Here is a 15,962-nt window from a genome sequence, read left to right as displayed (position 1 = left end):
TTGCCGCAACTAGAGAAAAGCCCTCTTGCAGCAACAAAGACCCGGCACAGCCAAAAATAAAATATACATTCTACATATATATATATATAAAAGCCAAGAATATACATCCTACACATATATAAGCCAAAAATAAAACACATTCTACATATATATAAAAAAGCCAAATAAAATATACATTCTACACACATATATGTAGAATGTACATTTTATTTATACATATTATTTATTATTAGCATTACTTATATATATTTAGTAGAGTATATATATAGTAAATAATAGTATTTTATATATATATATATATAAAAGAAGCCAAGTTAGTTGATCAAGAAGATCCTATTATCCAGAACTTTATGTTAAATACAGAAATGTAACTCCTGTGGTAGTGTTAGGTAGACTGATGTATTTAGGAGTGAAGTGTTGCCATGTCAGACTTTTTAAAAATAATTCATTAAAAAATGTGTATAACATAGAGTACAAATATGGTATAACATTAATTGTTCAATCAGGAGTGTTCTTTATACTCTTATTTTGTCTTAAAAGTTTTACTATCTTAAGTTGGGGGGAAAGTTACCATCAGCTTAAGTGTAATATAGTGAAACAAACATCAAATTCATCAAACATTTACTGAATGCCTACTATGTGAAGGGTCCTGGAAGATTCAAAGAATAAAACAGTTCCTGCTGATAAAATGCTCACAATGGGAGTATAGAGCTTGCCAGTATGATGACTTGGTCTGGACTAGAGGGATGGAGTTATTTTTAAAAAAGAAAACACTGCTATTTTTTTTTTAATCATTTTTTCCTTACTGGAAAAACTTTTCAAGAATTTCTTGAAAACTTTCTGAATAACTTTTCAAGATTTATAAATGACTTATTTCATTTCTGACATGTTTATGAAATATTTTTATTAATTCTACACCAGGAAACAACTTCGGCAGTATTAGCTTTACTTGTATAAAAACAATCTCATCAAAATCTAGGTATACTATGAAGCATGTCTCTTGCTGAAGTGAATGCCAGCTAAAGTATATTAAGCCTTGAAAGATGTGAGCATTTCTGATCTAGGACTAGGACCTCAGTGCTCCTGTGCAGTTTTTTTTTCAGAGAACCCAGCCAGCCACAGAAAAGAATACAGATGAGAGATCACTTACCTGGGTGGGAAATCCTAAACAGTGCTACACCCCAAGACTAATTTAAATTAAAAATGGAAGTGTGTATAACAAACTACCCAATTGACAGATGCCACGAAACCTTTGAAAAAGGAAGAGAAGCAGTATGCTGGAAAAGCAAACCATGGATGGATGAAATGGGTTAAGGTCTACAAGTGTCTAGATGACTCTGCGCTCACGAGGCTCTCCTCCCTCCCCTAAAAGCCTGAAGGGCTGAGATCTCATATGGCACCCGGCTGCACGCCTGGCTGTATCAGCCCAGAAACACTGGTGCTTCTCCCACTTTGAAGGCACTTCTGTGTATGTGTCCACCAGGGAGGCCTGCTCATCAAGGCTCTTTGGTGTCTGTGAATGAAGAAATGTGGTTTTAGATGAGCAACTGAAGCAAAGATATCCTCTTGTCCTTGTACAAAATCTGGACATTAGGTGCCATCTGATCACTGCATATTAAGAAAGCAAATAGAGAAAGCTCTGGTCAGAACAAGTGAAATACGGTGACTTGTGAAATTAGGCCAAAGTGAGATATTTAGCTTGGGAAGATGAAGACTAGGGGAAGTTATTTCTGGAGTCTACCAAACAAAAGACAGGGATCAAGACCATCCCCAAGAAAAAGAAATGCAAAAAGGCAAAATGGCTGTCTGAGAGGCCTTACAAATAGCTGAGAAAAGAAGAGATGCTAAAGGCAAAGGAGAAAAGGAAAGATATACCCACTACAATTCAGAGTTCCAAAGAATAGCAAGGAGAGATAAGAAAGCCTCCCTCAGTGATCAATGCAAAGAAATAGAGAGAAACAATACAATGGGAAAGACTAAAGATCTCTTCAAGAAAATTAAAGATACCAAGGGAACATTTCATGCAAAGATGGGCTCAGTAAAGGACAGAAATTGTATGGACCTAACAGAAGCAGGAGATATTAAGAAGAGGTGGCAAGAATACACAGAAGAACTGTACAAAAAAAGATATTCACGACCCAGATAATCATGGTGGTGTGATCACTCACCTAGAGCCAGACATCCTGGGATGTGAAGTCAAGTGGGCTTTAGGAAGCATCACTACAAACAAAGCAAGTGGAGGTGATAGAATTCCAGTGGAGCTATTTCAAATCCTAAAAGATGATGCTGTGAAAGTGTTGCACTCAATATGACAACAAATTTGGAAAATGCAGCAGTGGTGACAGGAAAAGGTCAGTTTTCATTCCAATCCCAAAGAAAGGCAATGCCAAAGAATGCTCAAACTACAACACAACTGCACTCATCTCACATGCTAGTAATGCTCAAAATTCTCCAAGCCAGGCTTCAACAATACGTGAACTGTGAAATTCCAGATGTTCAAGCTGGTTTTAGAAAAAGCAGAGGAAACCAGAGATCAAATTGCCAACATCCGCTGGATCATAAAAAAAGCAAGAGACTTCCAGAAAAACATCTACTTCTGCTTTATTGACTATGCCAAAGCCTTTGATTTTGTGGACCACAAACAAACCACGGAAAATTCTGAAAGAGATGGGAATACCAGACCACCTGACCTGCCTCTTGAGGTATCTGTATGCAGGTCAGGAAGGAAAAGTTAGAGCTGGACATGGAACAGACTGGTTCCAAATCAGGAAAGGAGTACGTCAAGGCTGTATATCGTCATCCTGCTTATTTAACTTATATGCAGATTACATCATGAGAAATGCTAGACTGGATGAAGCACAAGCTGGAATCAAGACTGCTGGGAGAAACATCAATGATCTCAGATATGCAGATGACACCACCCTTATGGCAGAAAGCAAAGACGAACTAAAAAGCCTGTTGATGAAAGTGAAAGAAGAAGAGTGAAAACATTGGCTTAAAGTTCAACATTTAGAAAACTAAGATCATGGCATCTGGTCCCATCACTTCATGGCAAATAGATGGGGAAATGACACGGTCACAGACTTTATTTTCTTGGGCTCCAAAATCACTGCAGATGGTGACTGCAGCCATGAAATTAAAAGATGCTTGCTCCTTGGAAGAAAAGCTATGACCAACCTAGACAGCATATTAAAAAGCAGAGACATTACTTTGCCAACAAAGGTCCAGTCAAGGCTATGGTTTTTCCAGTAGTCATGTATGGATGTGAGAGTAGGACTATAAAGAAAGCTGAGTGCAGAATTGATGCTTTTGAACTGTGGTGTTGGAGAAGACTCGAGAGTGCCTTGGACTGCAAGAAGATCCAACCAGTCCATCCTAAAGGAATTCAGTCCTGAATATTCATTGGAAGGACTGATGTTGAAGCTGAAACTCCCAATGCTTTGGCCACCTGATGTCAAGAGCTGACTCATTTGAAAAGACCCTGATTCTAGGAAAGACTGAAGACAGGGAGGAGAAGGGGATGACAGAGAATGAGATGATTGGATGGCATCACCAACTCAATGGACATGAGTTTGAGTGGACTCCAGAAGTTGGTGAGGGACAGGGAGGCCTGGCGTGCTACAGTCTATGGGGCTGCAAAGAGTCAGACACGACTGAGCGACTGAACTGAACCAAACTATGAACATTATAATAAGGAAGACTAGTTTACTATAAATGTACTATGAAATAGTAACATCTAATCAAATTTCAAATTTCAGGTCTCCCTAAATGACAACAGTTACTGAGAACAGTGTTTGAAACGTAACAGACGTTCAATAGTATTTCCTGAATGAAAAAAAACGTACATATAATCCTCACTTTGGGATAGCTAGAGTTTTATTGTATTGATAGATGGACATTTACTGTAGAGGATTTAAAGAAAAGTTTTTTACCTATCAATTGTATTTACCTATCAAATATCATTTACTACATCTAAAACCAACTTAACAGTGCTTAAATATCTGCCCACATGTAATAGCTTAAGAGTCATTAGATAAAAATCTATTTGTGGAAATACTCACACGAACCAAGGAAAAAAAAGATTTCCAGCTTTTTATTTCTGGAACTGTACACCAGGTATTAAAGTACAACAAATACAAAATAATGCTCAAAAAAATCAGTGTTTATGTACAAATATTAAAATCAATGCAACAATAGCAACTTCCTCTTGAACATCTGATACTAAAACTTGTTCTGATTGTCACTAATCAATCTCATACTCACGGCGTACTTATTTCAAACCGGGACAACTGGAATCACTGGTCATCTAAGAGGAGTTTTAATATCTACCATATTTAACAATAAAACTAACAGTTTCCTCCTTTTAGTGAAAAAATTAAGAACTTTTTAAAAAACATAGTAATGTCAGTATTTTTATAAATTATTTCAATTTCCATTTGTAGACAATGTGCTTTGAAACTCCGGGCAAACAATCTCCTTGGTGGTCAGGTTTATTCATTAGTTTACATTCAAAGTTGAAATATTTACTAGAGACTTTGGTTAAATTAAATAGTTTCACTATGCTCTATTAGAATCTGATGTTCTCAAATATTATGACCCTCAATTGTACAAATTAAAAAGGAAACAATTGCACAGTTCTTTGACCTAATTGTACAGACTTTAAACGTATTGTTTAAACAGTATTCTACATCCTTCAAGTAAATTCAGCAGTTGACCATAACAAGAGGAAAACTAAACACTGAAAAAGCTAGCATGAAAAAGTGGAGTACAACTAACAAAAGTAAAGTATTGCTATAATCACAGCACCAGTTTCACTTCTAAATGAATCCGCTGTCCTCTTCAAACCCCCTGTACATAAAAAGACACATCAGCCAACACTGCAACTGCTCACCGTGGATTTTTGGTTTGTTCATATGAAAATAATATGGCAAAGAAAAAAAAAAAGAATTTATCACAGTTTGTTATAAGAATTGTGCTTAACTCTTGATAATAAAGGCATTATTGTTTCTTCATAAGACTGCAAATCAGTTATTTTCACACTCTCAAACGCAATTCTTCTAAGAAACAGTAACAAATTCTCTGTTAAGATGCTTAAACGGAGAGGGAAAAAAACCCAGTAAATCCAGATTTAAAAGGAAATTCAATAAATAGTTATTTTACATGAATAAAGTCATAGTGGTACAATTATGAATGTCACATCAAGCATGCACAAAAATGGTATTATACATGGAGGAAGCAGTCAGAAAATATTGAATTAGATCTAAAAAGATATGAAGAATTTACAGATATATACAAAAATCTTGCAAATTATTGCCTCATTTTAACAAGGAATTAAAAGTAAACATTACCAGCTAGTTAGCACTCTCTAAGAGGCTAAAATCAGATTGGTGTTTAAAAATCTATTAAACTAGCTGGAATTTATTTTTCTCTCATATCATTTCTGGATTTTGGTCAAAAATCTTTATTTAAATAACTAAAGTGTCCATTTAACTTGCTGATAATCAAAACTTTAGATAAGAAACACTGTTTCCATCTTATATCAAGATCCCAGCAATGCATAGATAAACTGAATATATTACTGCATCAGCTACTGAGAATGGGCATGTTCATTTAAGTGCAACTGGTATTAGCATTCAGTCATCTTTGTGTAAATTATTTTATACAGACCAGCCACTGTAAACCCAGAGTAAAAATTAAAGTTATAACAATGGAAGATTATGGCCAGTATCTTACTAAATTATAGATGTATTCATTTTTAACAAAAGAAATTAGGTTCAAAGTTTAGCACAACACCACAGCAATATGAAGCTGACAACTTGGATAAAAATATCTGAAAGCAACAAAAAGCCCAGGCTACCCATTATTTACTGTGTGCATACAGGAATGCTGACTTTAGATGTATAAATTAGAGACTGACTTTAAGTTATTAATTTAACTACTTTCGTCCACTGTGCTAAACTAACTTTTTTAGTAAATGTGCTAATGCGTAAACACTTCAAAGCAATCTTCATTAAAATGCTGCAAAGAAAAATAAGAATACACATCATCCAAAACTAAGGATGTCATTGCAGTTCACAGTTTGTATAATAAATACCCTCCCTTTCCATCACTAAGGTCACTACATTCTATCTAGTCATCAGCACAACCTTGAAGCGACTTATACTTAAAAATATCAGCAATGTAGCCAAATATTTAAGTTTTGGCAAAGCAAGACAACTAGTAGAAATTGAAAAATTTAATTAAGACGGTGCAAAAAAAAAGCAAAATTCTATGTTTAACTGAACTATAAAAGCAAAGCTTATCACATCCTAACACTGCATTACATATTGCGTGAATTCACCTCATAACTTAAAGATGCATGTCTACAGAGCAAAAATGGCCAGAGTTTATGACAATGGTTTCTCATTCACAATGTTTAGAATAAAAATAAAAGTGAGTTTTGAGACGCATCTGAACGTCAATCACTTTTTAGAACTTAAAAGTGGTAACGTACCATTGTATTTCAGATAGAAACTCACATTTTTTTTCCCCAACTGGTCCAAGTTAAACAGAAAAGTTTAAATATACTTCAAGGTTCTACTGCATTATGTGTAGGATCTAGAAATCCCACCTAAAGATTAACATTTGAACTGCAGCACTACAAAACAACTGAAAAGGTGTCCCAAAATGTAAACCAGTCTAAGTGGCAACATCCTCGGCTTTGTAGACTGTGCCCTGCAAGTCAACTGCCTCAGGAAAGACTAAGTTATCAATGACCGGTATGACTTTTATGACTATACAATCTTGATAATGGTGGACAAAACCCCATCTAAATACCATATCTTCAAATGCCAATTTTTTAGCCAATAAATGAAATTACACAGAAGTTTTCCGGCAGTAAAATGACCAATTCTGTGTAAGGTAGCCCTGGTCTAGAATTTTGAAACAGGATCCAAGCAAGCGTCTTCATAATTTGCACGCAGTTCCTCGTGCTGGCTTCTATAAAGATGGACTTGCTGTTTTGTAAACTGAAGTGCTCTAGTTGAATAACATGAGAGAAGTTTCCATTTTTAAAAAAATCCTTGCATGTTTGTGCAGTTTAAAGAAACCTACCCCTGCTTTTATTTAATTAAGAAAATAAAACCAAAAAATGCTACATTGAGCAGGGATCAGGATCGGTACCTGTAAACATTGTTATTCCACTGCATCCATTACGGCAAAAGGAATCTACACGAAGAGAAGCCACTCCATTCAGTTCAGAACATCTGTGCTGGTTTTGAGCTGGTGGCCTCTGTCTACAGGTTTTAAAACTGGGAGTGAGGGCAGTGGGGAACAGAAAAGAATAGAAAAAGAAGGGAGTGGGGAAGAGGTATTGGGGATGAGGAAGAGATAAGCAGAGCTTAAAGCTGCACCACAGAGTTCAATCTTAGTTCCCAACTCTGCTGATCATAGTTCATTTCCACATTTATGGATTGAAAATGAAAATACTCTTGATAAATCAAGATATAGTTCTATACATACTGACATCACTGATGTCATAGTGAAAAAAGTTCAAACTTCCAGTGAAAGACTAAGCAAACCTGATACTTTCCTGGTACTGGTACTGCACACCCACTGTTTCTGGGCCCTTCACTCGTTTCATTCAGAATGCAGGGCGGCATGCTGATGCAGAGCGTGGGCACTGATGAAACCATTGGTCTCGTTGGCAGACAGACTGCCAAAGTCAGCCACAGACACAGCCATTTTGGCACTGGTGATATGATGTGTGTGATTTTCAAAGTCCACACCCAAATTATTTACAGAAACCTCATTCATAAAGGATTCAGGAACAGCAATGCCCATTTTCAATCTCTTTGCTGGTCTTTCTGACTCTTCACTGCACATGTTCATGGGGTTCAGCTCTGAGTGATAAAATCCAGTCTCAAATAAATTAAAACAATCACTTTCCCCATTGCTGGGCAGGGTGAGTAACTCCTCCGTTACAACAGGCACATGATTGACTTGTCCACGGGGCGTGTTGCCCAGTGGAGGAAAGCTATCATCCAAACAATTCACATCCGTTGGATTGCAGACGGTCGCTACACTGTTGGTCAAAGCTAAAAAGAAATGAGAAATGGTTTCAGTAAGTGGTCCTACATCATGCGACAAAGAGGATATAATTCTGTCCCACATTTTACTAAAAAATGCAAAAAGATGCTCATGTTCTTACCTGTCAAATCACTGGCAGTGAAAGAGTTGAGAATGTTTAGCTGTTGATCAGGTACAGGCTCAGGTCGGTTAGAAGTTAAGGCTGAAGAATTTACTGTCCCACCCAGAGCTTCTGTTTCATCCACCAAACGATCCATATAGTCCCTAAAAAACACACCCAAATAATGTTGTGACTGCATATCACAGTTAAAAACAAAAATCCCTGAAGTCAAGCCCACGGTACTTACGTAACTCCAGGGTGATGGTTATATCGTTTCTTTCCAAACTTTGTCTGTTGAGCAAAGTAATCATAACGCTCAGATTTCTTCCACATATAGTAGAATGCTACACATTCAGCAACTGTTCTAGTTCTCACCTAATTTAAAAAAGTTGAATTTTTTTTAAAAACCAAAAAATTCTACACATTTTTTACACATTTTTTAATAACTTTTTTTTACACCCTTCAGTCTTATTTTCTATCTTCCTAATTATGAAATTCTGAACATGTAACTAGTAAACTGTCTTTATTTTCACACTATTTAATAATGAGGCTACCTTCCAAAGCCCAAGGCTTTTTATTTAAGTCAGAATGTAATAATAAATGTGCATCCAGAGATTATCTTACATCTTTACTGAAAATCTTAAAACACTGACACACTTTACTTTTCTTCACTGAACTTTCACCATAATTATGACTGTACCAAGGGTACTTGTTAACCCTGAGTGATCCATGAATGAGCCTCAATGGGAATGTAGTAATTCCCAAAATGTCATTCAAGTACACTTTTCTAGTGAGAAGGGTGCAGCTTCATCAGATTATCAAAGGGCTCCAGGACCCAAAAGAGACTCCATTTGCAAAGGGATCAGTACTCAACCACATCTGGAATTTAAGATGATTGCCAGCTAAAGGCAAGATTTTTCCTCTACCATGCATTTGGTTCTTAGCTGCAACAAAGTCTGGTAGAAAATCAACAATGATAATAAAATTTGAGCCTCATTCAATGTGGCTCCACATCCAGACTAGGGTTTCTGTCCTATATACAGCTAAAGGTATGAGTTTAAACGTACAGAAAAAAATTCCGTATCTTTACCCATATAAACATTTTCTCCCCTGCTTAATTACCCAATAAGGAAGTTTCAGAACCTCTATTGTGATTAGTGGCTTTGTTATAAGATCATAATATAGGAACAAGCATTTTAAACCAAGAAATAAAGTATACCTTTCAATAAACACATTAACCATAAGTCTCCAAAACTTGAAAGCAATCAAGATGTCCTTCAAATAGCAAATGGATAAACAAACTGGTACATCCATACAATGGGATATTATTCAGTGATAAAAAGAAATGAGCCACAAAAAAAACATGGAGGAACCTTAAATGCATATTACTTAAGTCAAGAAGCCAATCTGCAAAGGCTACATACTGTATGATTCTAATTATATGACACAATTTTTAGATCACTGAAACTATTCTGTAGGATACTACAGATACTACAGGTGGATATGTATCATCATATATTTTTCAAAATTCATAGAATATATAACACAAAGAGTGAACCCTGATGTAAACTATAAACTTTGGGGGATAAAAATATGGCAGTGTAGATTTATCAGCTGTAACAAATACACCACTCTGGTGTGGGATGCTGATGGAGGAGGAAACCATGTGTGTGCGGGAGCAGGAAATACATGGGGCCTCTGTCTACTTTCTCTATTTGGCTATGAACTTAAAACTGCTCTAAAAAATAAAGTCAATTTTTAAAAAACTGTGTATATATTCTAAAAAGCTTGAGATAATTATATCTCATTAAAACATGATTTATTCTTTCTTTTTGTCCTACAGAAACTAGGATTCTGAAATATTTAACTGGATATTCAATGCTTATTGCTATTCAATATTCTAGGCCTACTGCTTTTTAAACTAGATTTTGTGTTTCAGAGCAGTATTGGGTTTGTGGCTCAGATGGTAAAGAATCTGCCTGCAACGTAGGAGACATGGGTTCAGTTCCTGTGTCGAGAAGGTCTCCTGGAGAGGGAACTGGCAACTCCCTCCAGCATTCTTGCCTGGAGAATCCCACAGACAGAGGAGCCTGGCCGACCATGGGGTCACAAAGAGTCAGACACAACTGAGCAACTAGATGACATGATGCTGAGTTTACAGAAAGACTGTTCAGAAAGTAACCAATATGTTAATAGCATGGGAGCATTAACAAGTTATAGCTTTTCTCCCCCACCTGACTTATAAATTAGTTGCTTATATTCGTTGTAATCACTAAGCAATTTTTCTGTTTGTTTCTGTCTAATCTGCCTAACTTACCTTATTCTTCTGTATAAGATGAAAATCTTTTCCAAAAAGCATGAGTGCATGTTCAAAGCTCCGGCATTCTTCTTCGGTCCATGCAGTCATTCCTTCTAAAGAAATTTTAAAACAAAATAAATTGGCCTCAAAACTCATATACAAATCACTGATTTACTTACAGTATGGTTTCCTAATAAAAGACTATAAACTTCTACACACACACACATACAAGTCCTTACTGAAAGTATGCTTTTAGTAATCCTAACTAAAAAAATTTAGAATAACAAAATATAAACATTGGGTTTTTTTCTCTGATAAGAATTTATTATTTTTTCTGTAATTTATGTTGTTTTTCTGATTTCTTTTTTTAAAACAATGAGCATTTTTAATTAGAAAAAAATAAAATGTTATTTCCTCTATGGAAAAAAAAAGCCTTACTTTGGTCTTACATCAAAATCATTTATGGTCTCTTTAATTAGAGACCATAAATAATCAACACACATTTATTTAAAGTCAGTTTGCAGAGTGCTATACTGCAGAAATATGAAGGGAATAAAACACAGCTTTTGCTCTCAAAAGACTAAGTCCCATTCAATTTCCCAGCAGATATTAATACTGACGAATTAAATCTACTTGAAGCAGAGGAGACCTGAAGTGCCTCACTCACAGCGGAGAACTGGTCCCCAAAGCCATTCACAGTAGTCCACCACAAAGGTGAAAAACAGTTTGACTAAAAAAGAAAATCTTAGAAATCTTGAACTAAAGAAAAATTAAATGCACTTAGCTTTCCAGAGTTTTGAGAGCTTAAAATAATTTTTTCAAAAAAGCAGCTATTACAAGGAAACCTTTCAATAGACTATTTTACCCGCAAGTTTTGATGCATTGTTTTCAGCTTTTATATTTTTCCAAGTTTATTTATATATATTATTAAGCATTATTTCACTCTACATATACTTAATGAAAGCTATGGTGCATGCAATCCATTTATATGACAAAAATACTGAAATTAAAGTTAACCATTTTCCTTGACACACACAAATCAAAACCTAAGCACTATAAAAATGTTTTACATGATTACTAAAAACATACTTCTTGCATGTTTATTATACATGCTTGGAATATATTACACGTTTCTTTTTTTTTAATCTCCTTTTCATTTCCTGTCTAGTTTGAGAAAAAGAAAAACCAACTTTTTTCCCCCAATGAAATCATAAAATCATTCTTATTAATTACTTCAGATATACTGTCATCTCTGGGGTCTGCTTTGTTCTGGAGGTGACAGGGGGGTAACTAATTTGTATTTGAACAATCTCTGGTATGTCTAAAAATAGAAGGCAAGAAAAAGAAAAAATTATTTGCTATGAAGATGAACACAGATCTTACACAAAAGTGTGATAGGACTGCTCCATCCTTTATGATACTTTGCTTATTTTGAACCCCAAGACCACCCCCTGTCCTTTCCCTCTTTTGATCCCAAGTCCTTCTTACCTTGAGATGCCTTTCCATTGCAGCAGTATCTTTCAATTGCTTCCTTTATATTATGGTTACACTTGAGAAGTTCATATAATGCCTAGGGGCAAGGGGAAAAAAAACTATTCAATAAAATTAACCAAAAGTTCATACTTGGCAGCATTAAAAACAAATGCACAAACAAAAACGTGCATTGTAAGAGTCCTGACAAACACCAGCTGAAATGCTCATTGCAGGACTTCTGAAGCGCATGTTTGCCCACGCATTTAATTTATCCTGGACACTGACTCTGGTATCCCAAAAGTTTGTTCATTCTCACGCTACTGCTCAGAAGTCATCTACCAGTATCATTCCTCGCTTTTTCTTTTTTAATTGCTAGATCTTCTGAGCTGGGAGAATTCTATTTTAGATGTTTATTTCCAGTTGGGAAAAGTAAGAATCATGGTCTTGTCTCTTGTTACCACCTACTCCCTGACTTTTAGAGTTTTAATAAAAGACAACAGCAGTAGGCCTGGAGTAGAAGGAGAGATATTTTAATGACTGGAGTTTATTATGGTCTTAGTTATTTCCATTTACTATGGAAGATACCATTTTTTAAAAATCAGAATTTCTTCCCATTAAATCTGTTTGGAATTATGAACATACTAAATAGCAACAGACAGAACCCAACTGAAAGTTAACTAATAATCTACCTTGCCAAGTAAGTTTCAAGAAAGGCAAGGATACGAGTAAACCTATTAACACATTAATAGGTTAATAATCAACACATTAATGATCAACCATTAAAAACAATTTCAACAGCTGCTAAAAAAGCTTCAGATAAATCGGTACCCATTTTTATTTTTAAAAAGACAAAAAGTTTAACAGTTGTAAGTAGCTGGATATTATCTTATTCTAAGAAAACAGCCGGCATCAAACCATGGCTGGTATTATGCTTAATGTAAAAACCTGAGGTGTATTCTGTGGTCACTCACTCAGCTGTGTCCAGCTCTTTGAGACCCCAGGGACCATAGCCCACCAGGCTCCTCTGTCCAAAGGATTTTCCACGCAATACTAGAGTGGGTTGTCTTTCTCTTCTCCAGGAAATCTTCCCAACCCAGGGATTGAACCCAAGTCTCCTGCATTGGCAGGAGGATTCTTTACCACTGGGCCACCTGGGGAGCTCTTTCAACAAAAGCAGGCCTCATACCACTATTACTACCAAAAGTCTCTGAGAGTTATGGCTGATGTAGTAGGACATATAATAGAATAAGAGATATAATAATGGTGAGGAAGGAACAAAAGTCTAATTCAATAATAACTTTAAGACTAGAAAACCTAAGAGAAACAACTGAAAAATCATTATACTAAATTAGTTCCAACAGCTTGAGAAAAAAATTTTAATCTATATATTTCTCTAAATCAATAATATATGATACAAATATACTAGAGATCCCATTTACAAAGCTAAATACACACACACATTTCAAGACAATGAGGAATCAATTAGACACATGTGATATTTAAACAAAAACATTCAAGTGATTAAAAAAGTCAAATAAACAGAGAATCAGATCATGCTCTTCAAGTAGAAGGTTTAATGTTTTAAAGGTACTAATCCTTCCAAAATCAATTTACAGTTTTAACAAATTATCAGTAGAAAAATCCAACAGGATTTCCTTTTGACAGCTGACAATTATTTGGAAATTCAAGTTTGACTCCACCTGTCTCTAGGCACCATTAGTCAGGATTAACTAGACTAGCAATAACAAGTGAAAAGTTATATGAGAGGGGCAAAACAATGCCAGAGAGAAAAAACCCTTATAGGCCATACTCCCACCTTTATCCCACACACCATCAGGAGACTGCTCTGCATCCAGAAGTACACAGTACTTAACAGATACCCCTAAGCAAATTTATACACACTTAATAGACATTAACTTTAGCCACTTCCTTAATAAAGTTCAAGAATAACCCAAGAAGTAACTTCATTGTAAAATCTCAAAAGTCCAATCATAAAGAATGTCTAAATATACGATAGAATGTACAGTCACCAAGAATGAACTATTAAAGAAATCTCAATAGCAAAGAAAATGAGATTAAGGGATTAAAAGGATACAAAATGGTATCTAAAGTAGAATATATGTGTGTATAAAGGAAAAAAGCCAGAAGACATGAAATAATACAGAATGGTTATCATTAGGTCCTGGGGTTTTTTTAAACCAGTATCTTCCAAGTTTTAGAATCAGAAAGAGACAGCCAGTTAATACATTAAAAATACTCTAATCAAATATAAGAATATCAAGAAGATACTGTATTAGTTCAACAAAAATTGATGTATACCTGTTCATTGTCCCTTGTATGTGTTCCTGCAGAAATTCGATCCATAATTTTTTCATTTCCAGTTCTTAATGAGGTCTCAACAAGGTACTCCTTAACTTTGCTCTCCAAAACCACACCAGGACGCCAAAGTAACTGATCTTCATTTTCATACACTGATAAGAAAATCCCATTAACACAGTAAATGTATCAACACACTACAAGATATACACAAACTGTTCTCCCTCTTCCTATACAAGTAACTAACTTTGAAGACACTGCTCATCTGATTGTCTGGCAAGCTGAGTCTTTCATCAACAAAGGTTTAAAACAATTTTTTTTTTAAACTTTATTAAGGACCAAGTATTCCACTGACTAAAGCAAGCAGGTTTTTTTGGTGGCTGGATTTACCAAATTAGAGGCTTTCTGTGTAGTCTAAGAGAGACTTTTCTAAGTAGTCTAATATAAAACCCAGCAGTGGTATCTTACATTCTTCTAATGAGGGGATAAAAGTAACCTGTGTAAACTCAGTAATAACCTTGGTGAAATTTTCTCTTTTAACTCCCTAAATGACTCTATGAAATGTCTAGAGATTAAAAATTGCAAAGAAATTAAAACAAATCGACAGAAACAAAATATCAGCCAGTAATGAAATAACTAAGAAACATCTATTTTTCCTTTAATATACTGATTAAAAGTGGAAAAGAATGGTAAACAGTAAGAGAAGCAAAGTTACCACCTTTTAAAGAAGCTCATACTTAATAAGCAAACGTCACTAAAACAAACTGTTTATTTTATTAATGCAAACACTGCTACCATTCTCAAAGTTTCCACTCCACACAATAAAGTCACACAGATGGCCCAAGTATTTATCCCATTGCTTCAACTTCAATCCATTCTTTAAGTTTATAATAATTACTAAATATAGCTAATGAAAGTAATTTACTGAGAGCTCACTATACAGTGGAGACCATAAAAAGTGCTTTATATTCACAACTGTATAAGGCAGGCACTACTACTCCCAATGAGCAGGAAATTAAAATTAAAGTGTGCCTATGAAGCAATCAGACTGAACTTTTGAGGTAAGTTTCTGGAACCAGTTTCTTAATTCTTTGGTCAAAACTTAAACAGGTAAAATAGTTTGAGTTTATTTCCTCATAAGACAGAGAAGGTATACGCTCCTTTCTGAAAGTGCAGAACTGAGCAAATATCACCTCCGTTATGTCTCATCTAAGGACTGGCTGCTGCTGAGAATGAACTCTGCTCAGGGCCAAATCTATGTGGCTTCCAAGTTGAGCTAGGAAAGTGTACCTAGATTTTTACTTCCCACCACCTCATCCATCCACATTTTCAGAACTAGCTATAGTTACAATATACCAAAAATGTGAGGGAGACTGATTACACTTAAGTAGGAGTGTGTAACAAAAGCAGCAGAATCCTTGAAGTAAAGTCAAAGTCGCTCAGTCGTGTCTGACTCTTTGTGACCCTGTGGACTATACAGTCCATGGAATTCTCTAGGCCAGAATACTGGAGTGGGTAGCCTTTCCCTTCTCCAGGGGATCTTCCCAACCCAGGGATCAAACCCAAGTCTCCCGCACTGCAGCCGGATTCTCTACCAGCTGAGCCACAAGGGAAGCCTGAGAACACAGGAGTGGGTAGCCTACCCCTTCTCCAGCAGATCTTCCCAACACAGGAATAGAACGGGGGTCTCCTGAATTGCAGGCAGAT

The 15,962-nt window shown here is 35.7% G+C and overlaps 1 protein-coding gene across 1 annotated transcript in view; it reads right to left on the bottom strand.

Annotated features, from left to right (window-relative positions):
• Positions 1-4,076: 4,076 nt before the first annotated feature.
• MIER3 (MIER family member 3) overlaps positions 4,077-15,962 on the bottom strand; it is a 28,940-nt gene continuing 17,054 nt past the window's right edge. Inside the window, exons 8-13 of the mRNA XM_043488837.1 lie at positions 14,259-14,410; positions 11,955-12,036; positions 10,485-10,579; positions 8,415-8,542; positions 8,189-8,331; positions 4,077-8,075 (exon numbers count right to left, since the gene is read on the bottom strand). Coding sequence (XP_043344772.1) covers positions 7,618-8,075; positions 8,189-8,331; positions 8,415-8,542; positions 10,485-10,579; positions 11,955-12,036; positions 14,259-14,410 — 1,058 coding nt within the window. The 3' untranslated portion in view covers positions 4,077-7,617. The remainder of the gene's footprint in view (positions 8,076-8,188; positions 8,332-8,414; positions 8,543-10,484; positions 10,580-11,954; positions 12,037-14,258; positions 14,411-15,962) is intronic.

This window comes from Cervus canadensis, chromosome 16, assembly GCF_019320065.1.
Source record: "Cervus canadensis isolate Bull #8, Minnesota chromosome 16, ASM1932006v1, whole genome shotgun sequence".
NCBI lineage: Eukaryota > Metazoa > Chordata > Mammalia > Artiodactyla > Cervidae > Cervus > Cervus canadensis.
This window is presented reverse-complemented; position numbering and strand designations above follow the sequence as displayed.